Here is a 17,280-nt window from a genome sequence, read left to right as displayed (position 1 = left end):
TAGAGACATCGGATTCTTATCTCATTATGCATGATCAAGCTTTCTTTAGCACCTCAGCCCAGGACTAATTGCAGCCATCAGCAGCCATTAACAGCCATCTACAGGTTTACCACTCCCATCAGCCCATCACCCATTCCCACCCACCCCCACCACCCTCTGTATATATATAGGGTCTGACACTTCTGTTTCTAGTGTATGTGAAGAAGTGTGCATGCACACGAAAGCTCATACCAAAATATAAACTTAGTTGGTCTTTAAGGTGCTACTGAATGAATTTTTTTATTTTACTCAGAGTAGACTTATTGAAATGAATGGATCTAACTTAGTCACTGTATTTTGCTTGTTATTATCTTGGAATGGCAATGCCAAGGGATCAAAATGTAAGCTAAGAGTTCGTTTCTTCTTAGAGTGTTAAAGCTGCTAGTTGGTGCAATTGCAATAGTCACTCATGGCGGTTGAGCTAATTGACAGCTAATTAAGAGCTCCCGAGGGAAAGCCAAAGAAGTTTCCTTCAGCCTGAGTTTCTTGAGTATAAAAAAATGTCCAGTATGTTCTAGTTGCAGTAATACATTCATTTATTTTTAGCAGAGCAGAGCAAATTAGGCTTCTCCCTGACTGCTAACCAGACAACTCTGTACGTTCTTATTTATAGCAATCTTACTGCTAGAGTTTTGTTCAGCCTACCCGCTTATAAAGTTTGCCAACTTATTCACTTCCTGGAGTCAGCCTATTTTATCCAAGCCACTTCTACTAACAATTACCCCTAGGGGTTCACAGCTTTACCTTGTCTTTTGTACTTGAATACTGCCCTTCCTTGGAAAGGTCTCGCAGAAATAGTCATTAGGGAAGGGTCATAGCTCAGTGGCACAGTAGGTCCCCGGTAACATCTGAGCATTTCCCTGGGAACCCTGGAGATGTCCTGAGCTACATGAGCAATGTCTCATTCTGTACAAGGCAGCTTCCCATCTGTCAAATGTTGCACACTATGTTTTCCTGCCTTTGGCAACAGCAGCACGGGCTTCAGCAGATACTGAAGGCAAAGCCAGGACATGGACATTGTAATGATGTTAGAAGAATGAATAAGCTCAACTAAACAGTTAGGGAGGTTGGGGGAGCTCATCATGGGTTCGTTTGTTTGTTTGGGTTTTTTTTGCAGAAGCCCCCCTGCTCTTTGCAACTTTTGCTCTCAAAGCAACTTATGTGGGGCTCCCAGTGGTCTCCTATCCAGGCACTGATTAGGTCCACAGCTGCTCAGCTTCAATGACGCCACAGCCCTGCAACATGCTTTACAGTGTTCTCTGCCCATTCACTCGGCCCCAATAAAGTTCTATTGGCTGCAGAGAAGCTGCAGTCTAGAAAAAAAACAGCCTAGTTTAAAGCAGTGTGTTTTAAACCCAAGGGGCATCACCGTGTTTGCTTTGCTCCCCAGTAGACAATAGCCTTCAGAAAGAAGAGACAGTGGGTCATTTTAGCCTGTTATTGCATAACGTCTTAATTATACTTAAGACATGAGAGCCTCAAAGGGAACATCATTTTATCAGTGTCCCTTTAAAATATCTGGACTGGAATATTATAACACATACACACAAAATAATATTTGTCCATTGTTAAAGAACTAGGAACTGCTTTCGAAAGCTGACTTAGCTGATCCACTGCAAATGTGTTGCCTGATTATAAAGCCACATATTTAAATTACAATTCTTTTAGAAACAGGCCAACAATTTTACCTTAACACCAGTGATTTGTTTGTAGAATCTACTGGTTTATCAGAGGTTTCCACTCAAGGTGAGCACGATGAGAAATATTTTTATTTGTTTGTTAAATTTGCTATTAAAAAATAAAGAAGGGGAAAGGGAAAGGGAAAATGACAACAAAAAATTTCAGCTCACATGAAATAATCATCAGCACATCCATCTTAAATTAAAACATATAAATTTATATAACATTAGATGTCCGAAGAGTAAGGGCAGTGAGGTCCTCAGACCATTATGTAATAGACAGTGGGTGTTTATCCTTCTTAGCTCTAAGTATAAATCTGGATCACAAACATTTTAAAATAATAAATAAATCTGATGTGAACTTTAAAGTGTGGAGCAAAGCCTCAGAACCATGAGAGGGTCTTAACTCATCTCAGTTTCATTTTTGGATGTGACCAGATAAATGGGGCGATTATCTTGAATATTTCAAGGTGGATGCAGTTCACTTACTAGCAGTAAATGAGCCAGGAGTTGCTGAAGGAACAAGAAAATGTGGCATGATAATAGCTCATGCACAGTAAGGCAAGAGTATGGGATTTAGGATCCAAGCAAACTTAAGAGCATTCCCCATTGCCATAGCTGCTGTTCCTTCTGTTCCCCACCCGCTTCCATAAGTTGACATGGTGGGCATCTATATCTCCTCAGGGGGGAAGATTTGACAGTTGCACATGCATACAGCAGAGATGTTCAATCAGTCGCTGTCGTTTGTTGGTGTTTTGTGAATGAGGTGAGCGATGTACTGGTATGTTATCCCCTCTTAAAAATATACCGTCCTCCTGAAAAAAAAAAGCTCAACAACTCTGATCCCCCCCCCCCACAAAAAAGTTTAAGAACTCTGCTCTCCCCAAGAAAAGGTGAACAACTCTGGTCAATCCTCAATGACAATGGGTAGATTACTGCCAGTTTTTTTATATATATGAGAGCCAATGTGGTGTAGTGGTTATGAGCGGTAGACTCGTAATCTGGGGAACCGGGTTCGCTTCCCCGCTCCTCCACATGCAGCTGCTGGGTAACCTTGGGCTAGTCACACTTCTCTGAAGTCTCTCAGCCCCACTCACCTCACAGAGTGTTTCTTGTGGGGGAGGAAGGGAAAGGAGAATGTTAGCCGCTTTGAGACTCCTTAGGGTAGTGATAAAGTGGGATATCAAAACCAAACTCTTCTTCTTCTTCTATACTGGGAGTAGATCACATTCTCTTGGGAGTTGGACGAGTCTGTCCTACAGCATTTAGCATGGGAGGAGAGGGGCATTAATGAACTAGATAGTTACCAGTCAAATGGAATGAACAATTCCAAGGAGGTATCCAGTGTAAGAACTCGGCTCATAAATCAAAATTAATATGCATAGATTTTGAAAACATACAGCGAAAAAGATAAACCTACACAAGATGCGACATGCCTGCCACTTGTTTGCAGATTATGGTGTCTCCTAATGGGAAACATTTCTCATTAGTGCAGATTCATTTACTGTAGATATATTTCAGTGGAAAGAAGGCACAAATTGCAAAACACCATTTTCTTGTTGGGGTACATTTTTTTAACCATTGTTAAACAGAATGCTTTGCCTATCGAACATTTACTCTTCACTGCTTTGCAGCTAATAAGGAAACGAGCTTGATATTCATGACAATAAATTGAAATCCTTATTCCCCTAGTGTGTCTTTAATAGTGTTTTGGAAACCTATCTGGTTTTTAATTAGAGTCTGAGGAATTTATAATTGCTTTGCTGTCTGTGAAGCCAAGAAGTTGTTTCTTTCTAGAGATACAGATAAAGCTCCAGAGCCAATCAGCCTACAGATCCACCCTGCAATGGAAAACAAAGATATCGGAAATAACATAGTTGAACTTTTCCACAGGTTCATAATTCCATAAACCTGCCGCAAATCAAGGTCATGCAGAAGAGCAACCGCATTTCAAAGCTGTTGGATCAATTGTATATTTATAAGATGTTCCAGCCTTAAGGGGTTTCAACACGATTCCATCTGCTGTGAAAGAACAAAGTCTAAAAATCGGTACACAGAGAGTTTGTTTACTAGGGAAAGGACCATTCTTATTTCTGTCGTGCAGAAATTGTGAATTTCACTTCGTGATAGTGAACAGTTGCTTGCATTGCAACAGAGAATAAGCCAAGCCACACATGAATTAGAATGGCATGAGGTGAGACTTACCTCTTTACCTCCTTCAAATAGCATTAGATTAGAAAGGGTATATGTTATGAATTATGGTGCTGGAGGAGACTCTTGAGAGTCCCATGGACTGCAAGGAGATCAAACCTATCCATTCTGAAGGAAATCAGCCCTGAGTGCTCACTGGAAGGACAGATCCTGAAGCTGAGGCTCCAATACTTTGGCCACCTCATGAGAAGAGAAGACTCCCTGGAAAAGACCCTGATGTTGAGAAAGATTGAGGGCACAAGGAGAAGGGGACGACAGAGGATGAGATGGTTGGACAGTGTTCTTGACGCTACGAACATGAGTCTGACCAAACTGTGGGAGGCAGCGGAAGACAGGAGTGCCTGGCGTGGTCCATAGCTGTCAACTTCTCCCTTTTTAAAAGGGAAATTCCCTTATGCAAAATAGGCTTCCTCGCGAGAAAAGCGAAAACTTGACAGCAATGGCGTGGTCTGGTCCATGGGGTCATAAAGAGTCGGACACGACTAAACGACTAAAGAACAACAAATGTTATGCTACCGGCTTGCTTGTCATGGCTACTGTAGAGCTCAACAGCCAGTTTGGGAGCCAGGAAAATGTGTGTGTCCTCCTTCTCATTTGTGTTCTGTTGTCACCTAGACAACCTTAGGAAGATGTAAGCCTTCCTGACTTAACTAATGGCTCAACATTTACTGTATTTCATTCAAACCAAATGCGAGTAATACGGAGAATGGAATCCTCATCTTTGAATAAGCTTCCCTTGTTCGCTTTGCAGAAGCTTCCCCTCTCGCCATCTCTATGGACTTGCAAGATTAGCTTCTGCCATAAGAGGTGGGTGGTCACCTTTCCCCAAAGGCTTTCATTGTTTCAGGGCTGGATTCTTCATTCCAGGGGAATTCAGATTCAAGCTTCTACTTGGAATTCTGTGGTCGCAGTCCTATTCCTGCTTTTTGTTCTCCGATCATGTCAAAAAAGATGGAGAAAAAGATCATGTCGAAAAAGATGGAGAAAAGCCTCCTAGAGACTTTTAGACTTTATTAAGCAGAGACATCACATTGCCGACAAAGGTCTGTATAGTTAAAGCTATGGTTTTCCCAGCAGTGATGTATGGAAGTGAGAGCTGGACCATAAAGAAGGCTGATCGCCGAAGAATTGATGCTTTTGAATTATGGTGCTGGAGGAGACTCTTGAGAGTCCCATGGACTGCAAGAAGATCAAACCTATCCATTCTTAAGGTATCTGAAGAAGTGTGCATGCACACGAAAGCTCATACCAAAATAAAAACTTAGTTGGTCTTTAAGGTGCTACTGAAGGAATTTTTTCTATTCTTAAGGAAATCAGCCCTGACTGCTCACTGGAAGGACAGATCCTGAAGCTGAGGCTCCAATACTTTGGCCACCTCATGAGAAGAGAAGACTCCCTGGAAAAGACCCTGATGTTGGGAAAGATGGAGGGCACAAGGAGAAGGGGACAACAGAGGATGAGATGGTTGGACAGTGTTCTCGAAGCCACCAACATGAGTCTGACCAAACTGCGGGAGACAGAGGAAGACAGGAATGCCTGGCGTGCTCTGGTCCATGGGGTCACGAAGAGTCGGACACGACTAAATGACTAAACAAAAACAAACTGTTATTCAGGGAGGCATATGATACTCATACCTCCTCCACTCGCCTCCAACAGGGTGGAGTTTAGTTTTTTTTTTTAATGAAAAAAAGTCTTGTTTTGAATGAAGAGATCATACAGCTTGAATACTTGCATCTATTGAACTAAATGCCTAGATAACACTTCCACTTCCTGCTTTTTAAAGAAAGTTTTTTTGGGATTTTAAACAGGAGGGCGGAAACCTTGCTTGGCCCTGGATGCCCCACAGGAGAACATTTGCAGTGGAAGCCAAGAAAAATATGATAGTTATTAGATTTCTTACCCACCCTTCACCATAAGGTTCCAGGGTAGGTTACAATTTTTTAAATTAAAAAAACCACTGTAAAATAGACAGTGTTCTGTGAAAATAAACATATATCTCTATATAGAAGAAGGTTTATTTATGAGGCAATAAATGATATGATTGCACTTCACAAGTGGTATTTCTGCAACAGGTAGAATGTCTCTTTGGGGAGAAGCTAATTGCAATGAAAGTATGAAAACGGGACATTTTTTATTACAGCCAGCCTGATATTTTTGGTCAAAGTAATAGCGAAATGTAAGGAAAACCCATCTCCAAACTGTGACTGAGCAAGAGAATTTTCTTTGGAAGAAAAGTGGGATGGGAAATTAAGAAGTATAAGTAACCATATTTTTATATTCTGAAACATGATTAGAGAAGAAAGAGCTGTTAATTGTCAAGTAATATAAATAATTATGTTTTGAAGTCAGTTACGATTGACTGCCTGGTGCTTATTAATATATTTGGTTAACCTATTTAATCAAAGGAAGCAAAGAGGCAGGAAATGTTGCTTGCTTAAAATTTGATTCTAGTGCTCCCTCCTGTGGCAAGGGGAATGCATGTGCAAAACATAACTGGTGCAACAGTCAAAGCTGCTGCTAATCACTTCACATAGAATAAATTGGCAGGTATTGTTTTCATTCTCATGCTATGAGGGAGAACCAGGAAGAACAGAGATCCACACTCTGAGCTTCTGAGGCTTGGGCCCTGCCTCCTTCCGTTTTTTTTTTCCGTTTTTTTAAAATTATTATTAATTTTTACAGCAAAACAAACAGAACAAATATTTCAAACTAAAATACATAAGTCCACTGTCATCTCACAAAAATAAAAATTATCATTAAACAACAGACAACAAATTTGTTTACATTATTATTATCCTGTTGACTTTCCGTCACCTCCCATAGCGCAACTCTTCTTTTTTTGCGAAGTACATACTTTTCTCTTCGTCCTCTTATAATCTCTTTTGTACATCATTAAATCCGATCATACCGACAATTCTTATAGGTTCTAATATTACTTTAAAAGCCAGTCATTCTAAGGCTGCCATGGAAATTACAGAATGTCCATTTCTCTCTTGCAGATATCTCCTAAGCACGTCCCATTTTTTTAGTAAACATCTGTTTCGTAACTCCCCTTAAGTTATCTGTTAACTGAGCCAGCTCTACCATATCTGACAATTTACTTTGCCACTCTTGGAGTGTTGGGAGCGTGTCCCCCTTCCACCTGGCCGCTATTAATAACCGGGCTGCAGCTGATGCATATAGGAAAAGCTCCCTATATCCTTCCTTCCTTCCTTCCTTCCTTCCTTCCTTCCTTCCTTCCTTCCTTCCTTCCTTCCTTCCTTCCTTCCTTCCTTCCTTCCTCCTCCTCCTCCTCCTCCTCCTCCTCCTCCTCCTCCTCCTCCTCCTCCTCCTCCTCCTTCTTCTTCTTCTTGCGGTTATTCTGTGAAGTGCCATACGCTTACACAGTGATGATGCTATAAATCTCCAAAATAAAAAGAGCTTAATTGTTAGTTATATGTGTATTATAGCAAAAACTGTGTTCATCAATCCTGAGCATGTAGCCAATGGAGAATGCAAATATTTGTATTGCAATGAGCGTCTTGCTCTGCATGGAAAACAATGTTATCGATAGACAATGCATCGCTCAGTACTAATCTCTATTTTTGCTAATATTTGGGGGGGGGTACAGGAAAGTAGACAGTCCATGTGGCACACATAGCTGTGTCTTCTGTCAGAGGGGAACAAATAGGGGGCTCAGGAGGAGTGGCTGGATGGCTGCTGCTGGTGCCCCATAACACCTGTCTTTTGAGGCGATTGCCTCACTATGCCTAATGTTATGGCTGGCCCTGCATGGAAATTTAGGGAGAAAAATATTTAAGATAGAGAAATCATTTATCTCCTTGGTTTTTAATAAGTTTGTCTGTTTGTTTCAGTTGTTAAAGCAAATTCCGGTCACAGATGATGACCAGTTAACATTCCAGACTTACTGTAATGCTGTGTCCTGGCTATCTAAAAGCAGCTTGGAGACCAAAGTAAAAGGTAAGACATAAATCCAGGATATATATTAGTCCTCTCTGTTTATTCAGTTGCTCTTAAGCACAACATTACGTTAGTTTCAGTGTTAAATATTGCAGTAGACACTATCTGCTGACACATTCGACAGAGTCCTCGTACGGCGCAGTATTATCCTTGTAGGATGTGCTGGCATCTGATCTTGAGCTCTTATTTGCTGTCACAACAAATGTTAAGATACTGTCCCTAGCTGGGTAAGATAACAGCTGGAATATACTTAAGAAGCAGATATGCTGTGAGGGACAGGGGATATCGCGAAGTCCCTCCCCTCCTGAGTTCAAGCCCGTCCCCGAGCAAAGGGGAAAGCAGGGAGAGTTCCGATTCCAGTGGGGAAGCAGGAAGTCGTGTCCGAGGCTCAGGCAAGGTAGAGGAGCCAGGGTCCCAGGTGGGACAGGAAGGGGCAAGCAAGGGGGGAAGACCCATCCCTCCAACTCCAGAATTACGCAGGAAGAGGAGGGGCAAGAGGATGGGTCTGCCAAAGCTTTTGTGTTGGAGAAAGACGCGCCAAAAGCCATTAGGAGGTTCTGAAACCGACTGACAACATCGCTCCGTGTAAATAGCAATGACTTGAGCACTGTAAATACGCAGCACCAATAAAAGAATAAAATGCAGAGCTGCGTAGCGTCGTTACTCTGAAGTAGTCCACTCCGGCCACTGTGACAGCAACCTCCTAATCATTTTTGGGCTACTTCGGAGTTGCCGGGATGAGCGTGTCCGAGGCGGAGAAGTGGCGGCAGATCGCTGAGCAAGCCCAGCTAGAACTGCAACAGCTGTCGCTGCAGGCGCAGGGAGAATTGAAGGCAGCTAAAGAGGAGACTAAGAAGGTCCAGGACGACCGGCTACAACTTGCGGAACAGGTGAGAGAGCTCCAGGAAAAAGAGCAGCATTTAAGGGCGGTGGCGGTAGACCTCCAAAACAAGCTGGATGCAGAGAAAAACAAGGCGGGAGGGGCTCCCCAAGTCCAAGTGCTGCCAGGAAGGAGAGCAGGGACCCTTGTAAGCAAGTTCAATGGAGACCCGAAGGAGTTTCAGGGCTTTGAGACTGAGATCGTGTATGCTCTTGAGCTGCACCAGAATGAGTTCCCCGATGATGAGCACAGAGTAGCGTTTATTGTGGAACATCTCACCGGAGCAGCCAGGGAGTGGCTAAGACCATTAATCGCAACCAAGAATCCTTGCATGAAAAATGTCCAACAATTTCTAGAAGGTTTGAGGACGATGTATTCGTCCGATAGTCATTTGGACCAGACTAAGGAGGAACTGCATAATTTACGCCAAGGAAATATGACAGTTCGCGCATATTGGGCGAAATTCACCATGCTGGTGCACAGACTGGGGTGGGTTTTGGATTCGCCTCCCATGCAAGCTGCGTTTTACTTGGGTTTGAGCGAGGAGGTGAAGGATGAACTCTCGAGAGGTCCAAAGCCCAGTACTATGGATCAGCTGAGCAAAGCAGCTCTGGCGGTGGGGGTGAGGCAGGAATCCCGGTGGAACGACAAGCAAGCGACGCGCGCAAAGCGGGCTTGGTTCCCACGGTCGCAGGAGAAGCCACTCCCTCAACAACCCTTTCAGGCCACGCCTGGAGCCAGCCAGGACCAGGAGCCCATGCAGATTGATAGCGCGCGCGCGCGGGCTTTTCAAACCCCAGCGGCGCCAAGACGCAAGGAGGGAAGGGGCGGGAATTGCTTTCTCTGCAACTCACCCCAGCATCTCGTCAGAGACTGCCCACATCGCAGGGAGTGGCAAGGAAAGGCGGGAACGGTGGTGCCCTCCCCCACTGACGCAGCACCACAGCAGGGAAACGGGAAAGCCTGGCTGCAGGAGACAAGGGGCAGCAGCCAGGCACAGTCAGCAGACAACAGCCCCAGCCCGCCCACCCGCACAGAGAGGTGCAGAGCCAGCCCACCCCTCCCAGAGCAGGAGTGGTTCTAGAAGTGACGCTAACGCTCCCAAATGGCTATCCCCTGACGGTCCTCGCCTTAATTGACAGTGGGGCGTCCGCCAACTTCTTCTCGAGAAGCTTTGCAGAAGAGCACCAAATCCAGCTTTTGCAGTTGGATTTTCCTCTGCACGTAGCAACCATTGACGGCAGGGAGCTGCTGGGAGGGGCCATCACACATCAAACCCCCCCCATGAGAATGACGGTGGGAAGGCACTCAGAGACACTGGCGTTCAACGTCACCACCATCTCAGACCCCCCCATCGTCTTGGGCATGAGCTGGCTGGCGCGCCACGACCCCTCCATCAGTTGGCACCAGAGGTGCATCACGTTTGGGTCAGACTTTTGTCTGGAACATTGCATGCAGCACCAACCAGGGGAGGGGCCTCCGATAGCCACGGTGGCCACCATGCATATCAAAGGGGGTGAGGCAATACCCAAGCAGTACTGGGACCTGCAGGAGGTCTTCAGCGAAGCGGAGTCCGACCACCTACCCCCGCACAGGCCTTTTGACTGCCAGATCAACCTGGTGCCAGGGGCGACGATACCCCCAGCCAAGCTGTACGCCATGTCAGACCAGGAGCTGGAGGATCTGCGCGCTTTCATCGACAAGAACCTCAAGCGGGGGTTCATAAGGGAAAGCAAGGCAGCAGGGGGCAGCCCGGTCTTCTGGGTGGACAAGAAAGACACGCAACAGCGCCGTCTTGTGGTGGACTTTAGACGGCTGAATTCGGTGACAGAGCCCGTGGCTTTCCCCATGCCCAGAGTGGATGATCTCCTGACAGCGGCACGCAGGGGCAAGATTTTCACCAAGCTGGACCTAAGGGGGGCGTACAACTTGATCAGGATCCGGAAAGGAGATGAATGGAAAACCACGATGTTCACGCCTCTGGGCTCTTTTGAATATCTGGTGATGCCCTTCGGTTTGCAAGGGGGCTCAGCATGCTTCCAGGCCTTCATGCACCACGTCCTGGGGTCCCTCCTCTTCAGGAAATGCTTGGTCTTCCTAGATGACATCCTTATCTACTCGAATGACCCAGTGCAGCATGTGAAAGATGTCAGAGAGGTGTTGCAACGCCTGAAGGAGAACCACCTGTACGTGAAGCTGGAGAAGTGCAAGTTTCACACCAAAGAGGTGGACTTCCTGGGCTACAAGCTGTCAGACAAGGGGCTGGCGATGGACAAGGACAAGGTGCAGGCCATCCTGGACTGGCACAGCCCCAGGACGCGCAAAGATGCCCAACGCCTACTAGGCTTCGCTAACTTCTACAGGAAGTTCATCAAGAACTTCTCTCGCGTTACGGCTCCCATCACGGACTGCCTGAGAGGCAAGCAGAAGTTCAAGTGGACACCAGAGGCGCAAGCAGCGTTCGAAAGCCTCAAGAGAGTGTTCGCCTCAGACCAAAACCTGTTCCATGTGGTGCAGGACGCGCCCCTACGCATTGAGACAGATGCTTCTGAAAAAGCTGTGGGCGCAATTTTGTTGCAACTGGACGCCAACAGGGAGTGGAGACCCTGTGCCTTCTTCTCCAGGAAGCTGACACAGCCTGAACGCAACTACACAGTGTTTGATAGGGAACTTCTTGCGATCTACGCTGCGTTCCAGCACTGGCGACACTTCCTGGTGGGCGCGAAGCACCCCATCCAGGTGTGCACAGACCACAAGAACCTGGAGTTCTGGAGAACTGCCAGGGTGCTCAACCAGCGGCAGATACGGTGGGCAGAGTTCTTCTCGAACTTCAACTTCTCCATCCACTACATCCCGGGGGAGCAGAATGTCAGGGCGGATGCCCTCTCCCGCAAGCCAGAGTACATGGAGGAGGAGGCGCCACCAGCCCCAAGGCACATTTTCCCCCCGTCGGCATGGTCCTGCGGAGCAGCTGTGGTAAGCGAGGCAGAACTCACAGCACTGACGGCAGCGGATGAATTTGCCAACCGCATCTTCAGAGAACTGAGAGGGGGGAGGGAGCAGGCAAAAGACTTTGCAGAACGCAGAGGGCTGCTTTTCTACAAGGGTGCGCTGTACCTACCCACCACCCAGCTTCGACGTACGGTCCTCAAGCAGATGCACGACAACCCTACAGCGGGGCATTTTGGAAGGGACAAAACCGCTCACCTAGTCATGAGACACTTCTGGTGGCCAGGGGTGCGGGAAGATGTTCGAGACTATGTAAGGGGCTGTACCACCTGCCAGCGGGCGAAGGTGGTCAGAGCAGCGCCACCAGGGTTGCTGGAGCCCTTAGCCACACCACACAGGCCGTGGGAAGTGGTGTCCATGGACTTCATCACAGATCTGCCTTCGTCCAGGGGTAAGACTGCAGTGTTGGTGGTGGTGGACCTTATGTCCAAAATGTGTCACTTTATACCGTGTGCCAGGGCAGTCTCGGCAGAAGAGACAGCCAAACTGTTTGTTGATCACATTTTCAGACTGCATGGATTACCTTTAAGGGTTATTTCGGATCGTGGCCGCCAATTTGTTTCCAGGTTCTGGCGGCGGCTCATGAACCTCCTGCAGGTGGAGGTCAGCTTGTCGACGGCTAGACACCCGCAGACCAACGGACAAGCGGAGAGGGTCAACGCCATTCTGCAGCAGTACCTGAGATGCTACGTCAGCCAGCGGCAAACGGACTGGGTGGATCGCTTGCCACTAGCAGAATTTGCCTACAACAATGCAGTGCACGTCTCCACAGGGGTGTCGCCCTTTAAGGCCAATTACGGGCGCGACCTCAGATCTTTCCCAGAGAGGGAGAGGGAGGAGGAGGAGGAGGAGGGCCCACAGGCTGAGGATTGGGCAGAGGAACTGGAGACGGTGCACCAGCAGCTCAGAGAACACTTGGAGAGGGCCAAGGAAGCGTACAAAAAGGGGGCAGATCGCCACAGGAGACGAGGGGAGGTCATCAGGGTGGGGGACAGGGTGTGGTTGTCCTCGGAGGGCCTTCCCACCAGAGGGAGGTGCAAAAAGCTGGCACCCAAAAGGCTGGGCCCCTTCACGGTCACGCAACAGGTAAACCCGGTGGCATACAGGCTGGCACTGCCAGAGGACATGAGGGTGCATCCAGTGTTTCATAGATCGCTGCTGTCGCCGTACAGGGAAAGCAGCAGGCTCCGAGACGGCGAACAAACCCCCGAGGGAGGGGGGGAGAGGGAAGGCAGGGAGCAACTCAATGAGGCCACGGCCATCCTGGATTCAAGGTGGGGGGTGGGGGGACTGGAGTACCTCATGGCATGGGAGGATGCTCCACCGTCCCAGAATGAATGGGTCCCAGCCACTCAGATACAGGAGGAATTCTTGGTGGAAGAATTTCACGCCCTCTTTCCCCACAGACCCAAGCCCTGGCACATGGAAAGGGAGGGGGAGGAGGAGGAGGCACGGGAGAGCAGCTCACCATGGCGCTGGGAAGCGGAGTTTGAGGAACCAGAGGATGAGGTATGGGTGTCACCGAGATCCACCCAGTCAGAGGAAGGAGCAGATTGGCAGAACGTTTTTACCCCCACCAGCTCTGACGCCACGGACTTTTTGGGATTCCCGTCCGCCCAGGCGGAAGGGGGGGGCTCGCAGGACTGGGGGGAGGTATTCACACCAACGGGCTCGGAGAGCACTGAGTTCTTAGGCTTCCAGTCGTCACCGACACATGGGGGGGGCCTGGGGAGGGGTGAAGGAGAGCTTGGGAGGGGGGTGGATGTGAGGGACAGGGGATATCGCGAAGTCCCTCCCCTCCTGAGTTCAAGCCCGTCCCCGAGCAAAGGGGAAAGCAGGGAGAGTTCCGATTCCAGTGGGGAAGCAGGAAGTCGTGTCCGAGGCTCAGGCAAGGTAGAGGAGCCAGGGTCCCAGGTGGGACAGGAAGGGGCAAGCAAGGGGGGAAGACCCATCCCTCCAACTCCAGAATTACGCAGGAAGAGGAGGGGCAAGAGGATGGGTCTGCCAAAGCTTTTGTGTTGGAGAAAGACGCGCCAAAAGCCATTAGGAGGTTCTGAAACCGACTGACAACATCGCTCCGTGTAAATAGCAATGACTTGAGCACTGTAAATACGCAGCACCAATAAAAGAATAAAATGCAGAGCTGCGTAGCGTCGTTACTCTGAAGTAGTCCACTCCGGCCACTGTGACATATGCCTTTCGACTTTTTCCTTTCCTTCTTACCGCTGTTAAACATATAATAAGGTTCGGCTACTGAGAGATCCATTCATGTCATATCTAAGGAGGGAGGAGAAATCCATTTCAGCTCACATTTTAAGGGGAACCTGCCATAATTCACACTTTCTGAAACAGTGCATGAACCAAAATGGAGCCATCCTTTGAACTTTGCATATCTCTGAATTTTGTACAAAAGCAATGTGCACAAATATGCATTTACTGGGGGAAAGTTTGCATAAAAATGCAGAAGTAGATGAAAATATCACAAAAATGCATTATATTATGCACTTTGCAAAACAAAAAATGTATATTAGGCAGAACTACATAAAACCTGTATACATAAGGGAAAAAATTCACACTAAAATGGTGGTGAATTTTCAAGAGTTTTAAAAACAAATCACAATCAAATGTGGAAATATGGAGAACTCACAAAACTAGTTTTTTTTAAAGCCACCTATTATATTCTCTGCATTGATTAGGAATATAATTGAAGAACGTGCTATTGATGTATAAAACTCTGTCTGACGTGTGTTATCTCACAAGTCCTTACTGTGATCAGAACACCAGTAAAGAAGGTTGCAAACAATCTAAACATTTCAAGAGATGCATTTTTCTTAATGGAAGCATCTTCCAGAACTGTGGCTTTAGTCATCCATCAAAGGCTGCTAGCTATGATGGCTATGGTCCATCTCTACAAGAAGCAGGAAGTCTCAGTTGCTGTTGTGCTCAGATCCTTCTTACTGGCTTCCTATAGACATCTAGCTGGCTACTGTGAGAGCTGGATGCTAGACTTGATTGTCCATTGGCCTGATCCAATAGGCTCTTCTTATGTCCTAAGTACTTAAAGAATCTTCTACTGGGTTATCTTCTGGCCCAAACAAAAGAAGCCAGATCAGAGACCATGAAGAATAGACCAAGCACTATATTATGACAAAAATAAATAAATGAATCATATACACAGAAAGGCAGAGCCTCGGAAGAAAGAGCAAAGGAAAAAGACCTATCTATTCAACAATGAAGATTTGTATAGGTGGTTGCACCCATATTAGTTGTAGCCCAGTTCCCGCCTCATTGTGGACAAGTTTATGGCCTGGGACATCAATCAGCAAACGCCCTGTGCTGCAAATGAGAATGGCTATTTCAGTACTGCAGTCTGCAACCTATTGGCAGACTAAGAGTCTGAGTAAGATATGGGCTTTGCGTTTGTAAATCAGCCGAACTCCACTCAAGTCCAGGGAGGTTTTCTGGCTTGTGTGGGATGATTATACAGAAGCAGTCGTGGGTGGTAGTTTTGTCGTGTTGTTGGGGGGATATTCTTCTATCCAGTATTTTGTTCTCCAGGGATCACTGTCAATTTTCTCCGTAGTTTAGTATTCATGAAAAGTTGTGCCTTGTGTCTCCTGGAATGGAAAATGCCATTTGCTTTTTGATGGCCTCTACATGTTTTCAGACACGGGTCCCATTTATTTCAATGGGACTTGCTTCCGGATGAGTGAGTAGAGATTGAAGCTGCAGGATTTTCTAGTTTACTTGCTTTTTGCACACTAATTCATCACTGGCTTGTAGTTCAGGGTTTACTCACTTTCTCATGTGTATTGCATTAGGTTGTTTTAGTCCATTCTCATAGCTGCCAAGTTTTCCCTTTTCTCGCGAGGAAGCCTATTCAGCATAAGGGAAAATCCCTTTAAAAAATGGATAACTTGGCAGCTATGCATTCTGCTGTAGATTTAAATCAGGACTTTTAGCAGAATGATTTTATACATCAACAGTCTTTCCTAGGCATGGGGCTGGATCCTAAAACGGTAATCTCAGTTCATGAAATTACCATCCTCTCTTCTCCCCTGCTGCCCTGTAAGGTGACTGTATGTTCTGCTTTACAGAGGTGCTCTTCGAGCTCCAGGAGAGGGTATCCTCCTGTAGGATTAGCCTTCTTGGGAAATCCAAGAAACATGTCGAATAACATTATACTCGGGCATCACATTGCTGTAGGTATAAATCTGTTGCCCACGTTCAGCTGCTCTGCATTCAAAATGAAATTATCGATTCATTACCCAGGCTTGGAAGGAGTGAAGAACTGCTGAAAGGTTTTGCTTTTGAAATACCTGATGGGATTAGCTGTCTCAATTGAAAAACCCAGGAATACCAGTTTTGAAGTGCAGAGTTCATTTGATTAATTAAAGCAATTACAGCACACAGTGCATTTCCTGCAGATTAATGGCCAGATGGGGGAAACTAATATTCTGGAATTTTGCTTTGTTTTGGGCTATTACCTCCAGCTGGCTGCTGGACAATCCTTTGCTGGAACAACTATTATTGCTATTAAATCATTTTGTTTAGAAACAACCAAACAGGAATAACTGCTCCTTTCTTCTCAAAACCTCAGCCCCAGGCACACACCCAGCACTTTACAGAAATGATATAGCTCTAGGGGCTTGGCCTTCTCTGTGAAACAAAAGACTGTAATCCAGTTCTTATCTCACAACATTTTCTAAAATTATTTCTCCTACAGCCATGGGAGGAAGGAACTTCGATTGAAAAATATGGACGTGAATTTCTCGGGAGTAACTTCAGTTGTTGTGTGATTTCTATAGGTTATGACATGTAAAGCCCTAAGTGGCTTAGAACTAGGATATCTGAAGGATCATGTAATCCTTATAAGCCTACCCATCAAACTTCATTTGAGAGCCAGTGGGGTCCAATAACTACTTAGTGTGTTGGACTAGATGCTGGAAGGCCAAATCCCCACTCAGCTGCAAAGCTCATTGGGTGACCATGGGCCCACCATTGCTTCTCCACCTAACCTACGTTACAGAGTTGTTGTGAGTAGAAATGGGTGGCTCTGTCATTTATTTATTTATTTTTTAAAAAGATTCAACAGATATACATCTTAGAAAAAGAGGAAAAACAACAAACAAACAAAACACATAGACATTATGGACATGGTAGGTATATGAGAGAAAAATAGCATAAATATAGATTTTACAGAACTCAGTATATAAATAATTTGCAGGCATCCATCTGTCTCGGAAGACAGTGGAGGAGTGTGCTTTTTGGGGTGAGTTCAAGCTGTTGGACGGTTGCAGCACCTATAGAGACTGATGTGGGAGAGATGTTTTGTTGCAGCTGGGGCAGATGAATGTATCCAGTTGTGCTGCTGCAGATGCATCACAGCGTTCCTTCTATCTGCTCTCCTCCCAGCAGTCCTTTCTGCTCTGGCCACAGCTTTGTTTATACAACTTTACTGCCTGTCTCCAGGCACTATGGTCATCTGCAAGGGATTCCCAC

The 17,280-nt window shown here is 46.3% G+C and overlaps 1 protein-coding gene across 5 annotated transcripts in view; it reads left to right on the top strand.

Moving 5' to 3' along the window:
- Nucleotides 1–17,280, top strand: part of LOC132591255 (uncharacterized) — a 45,022-nt gene that overhangs the window by 12,217 nt on the left and 15,525 nt on the right. For all 5 annotated transcript variants that reach the window (XR_009556872.1, XM_060268948.1, XM_060268947.1 and 2 more), the window contains one exon: nt 7,784–7,889. Coding sequence is in view for 4 of the 5 variants with exons in the window: in XM_060268948.1 (XP_060124931.1) it covers nt 7,784–7,889 (106 nt within the window). In the remaining variant the exon portion in view is untranslated. The remainder of the gene's footprint in view (nt 1–7,783; nt 7,890–17,280) is intronic.

The sequence above is a fragment of the Zootoca vivipara genome, chromosome 16 (genome assembly GCF_963506605.1).
Source record: "Zootoca vivipara chromosome 16, rZooViv1.1, whole genome shotgun sequence".
In the NCBI taxonomy this organism is placed as follows: domain Eukaryota; kingdom Metazoa; phylum Chordata; class Lepidosauria; order Squamata; family Lacertidae; genus Zootoca; species Zootoca vivipara.
Note: the sequence above shows the minus strand (reverse complement) of the source record. Positions and strands in the feature narration are given on the sequence as shown.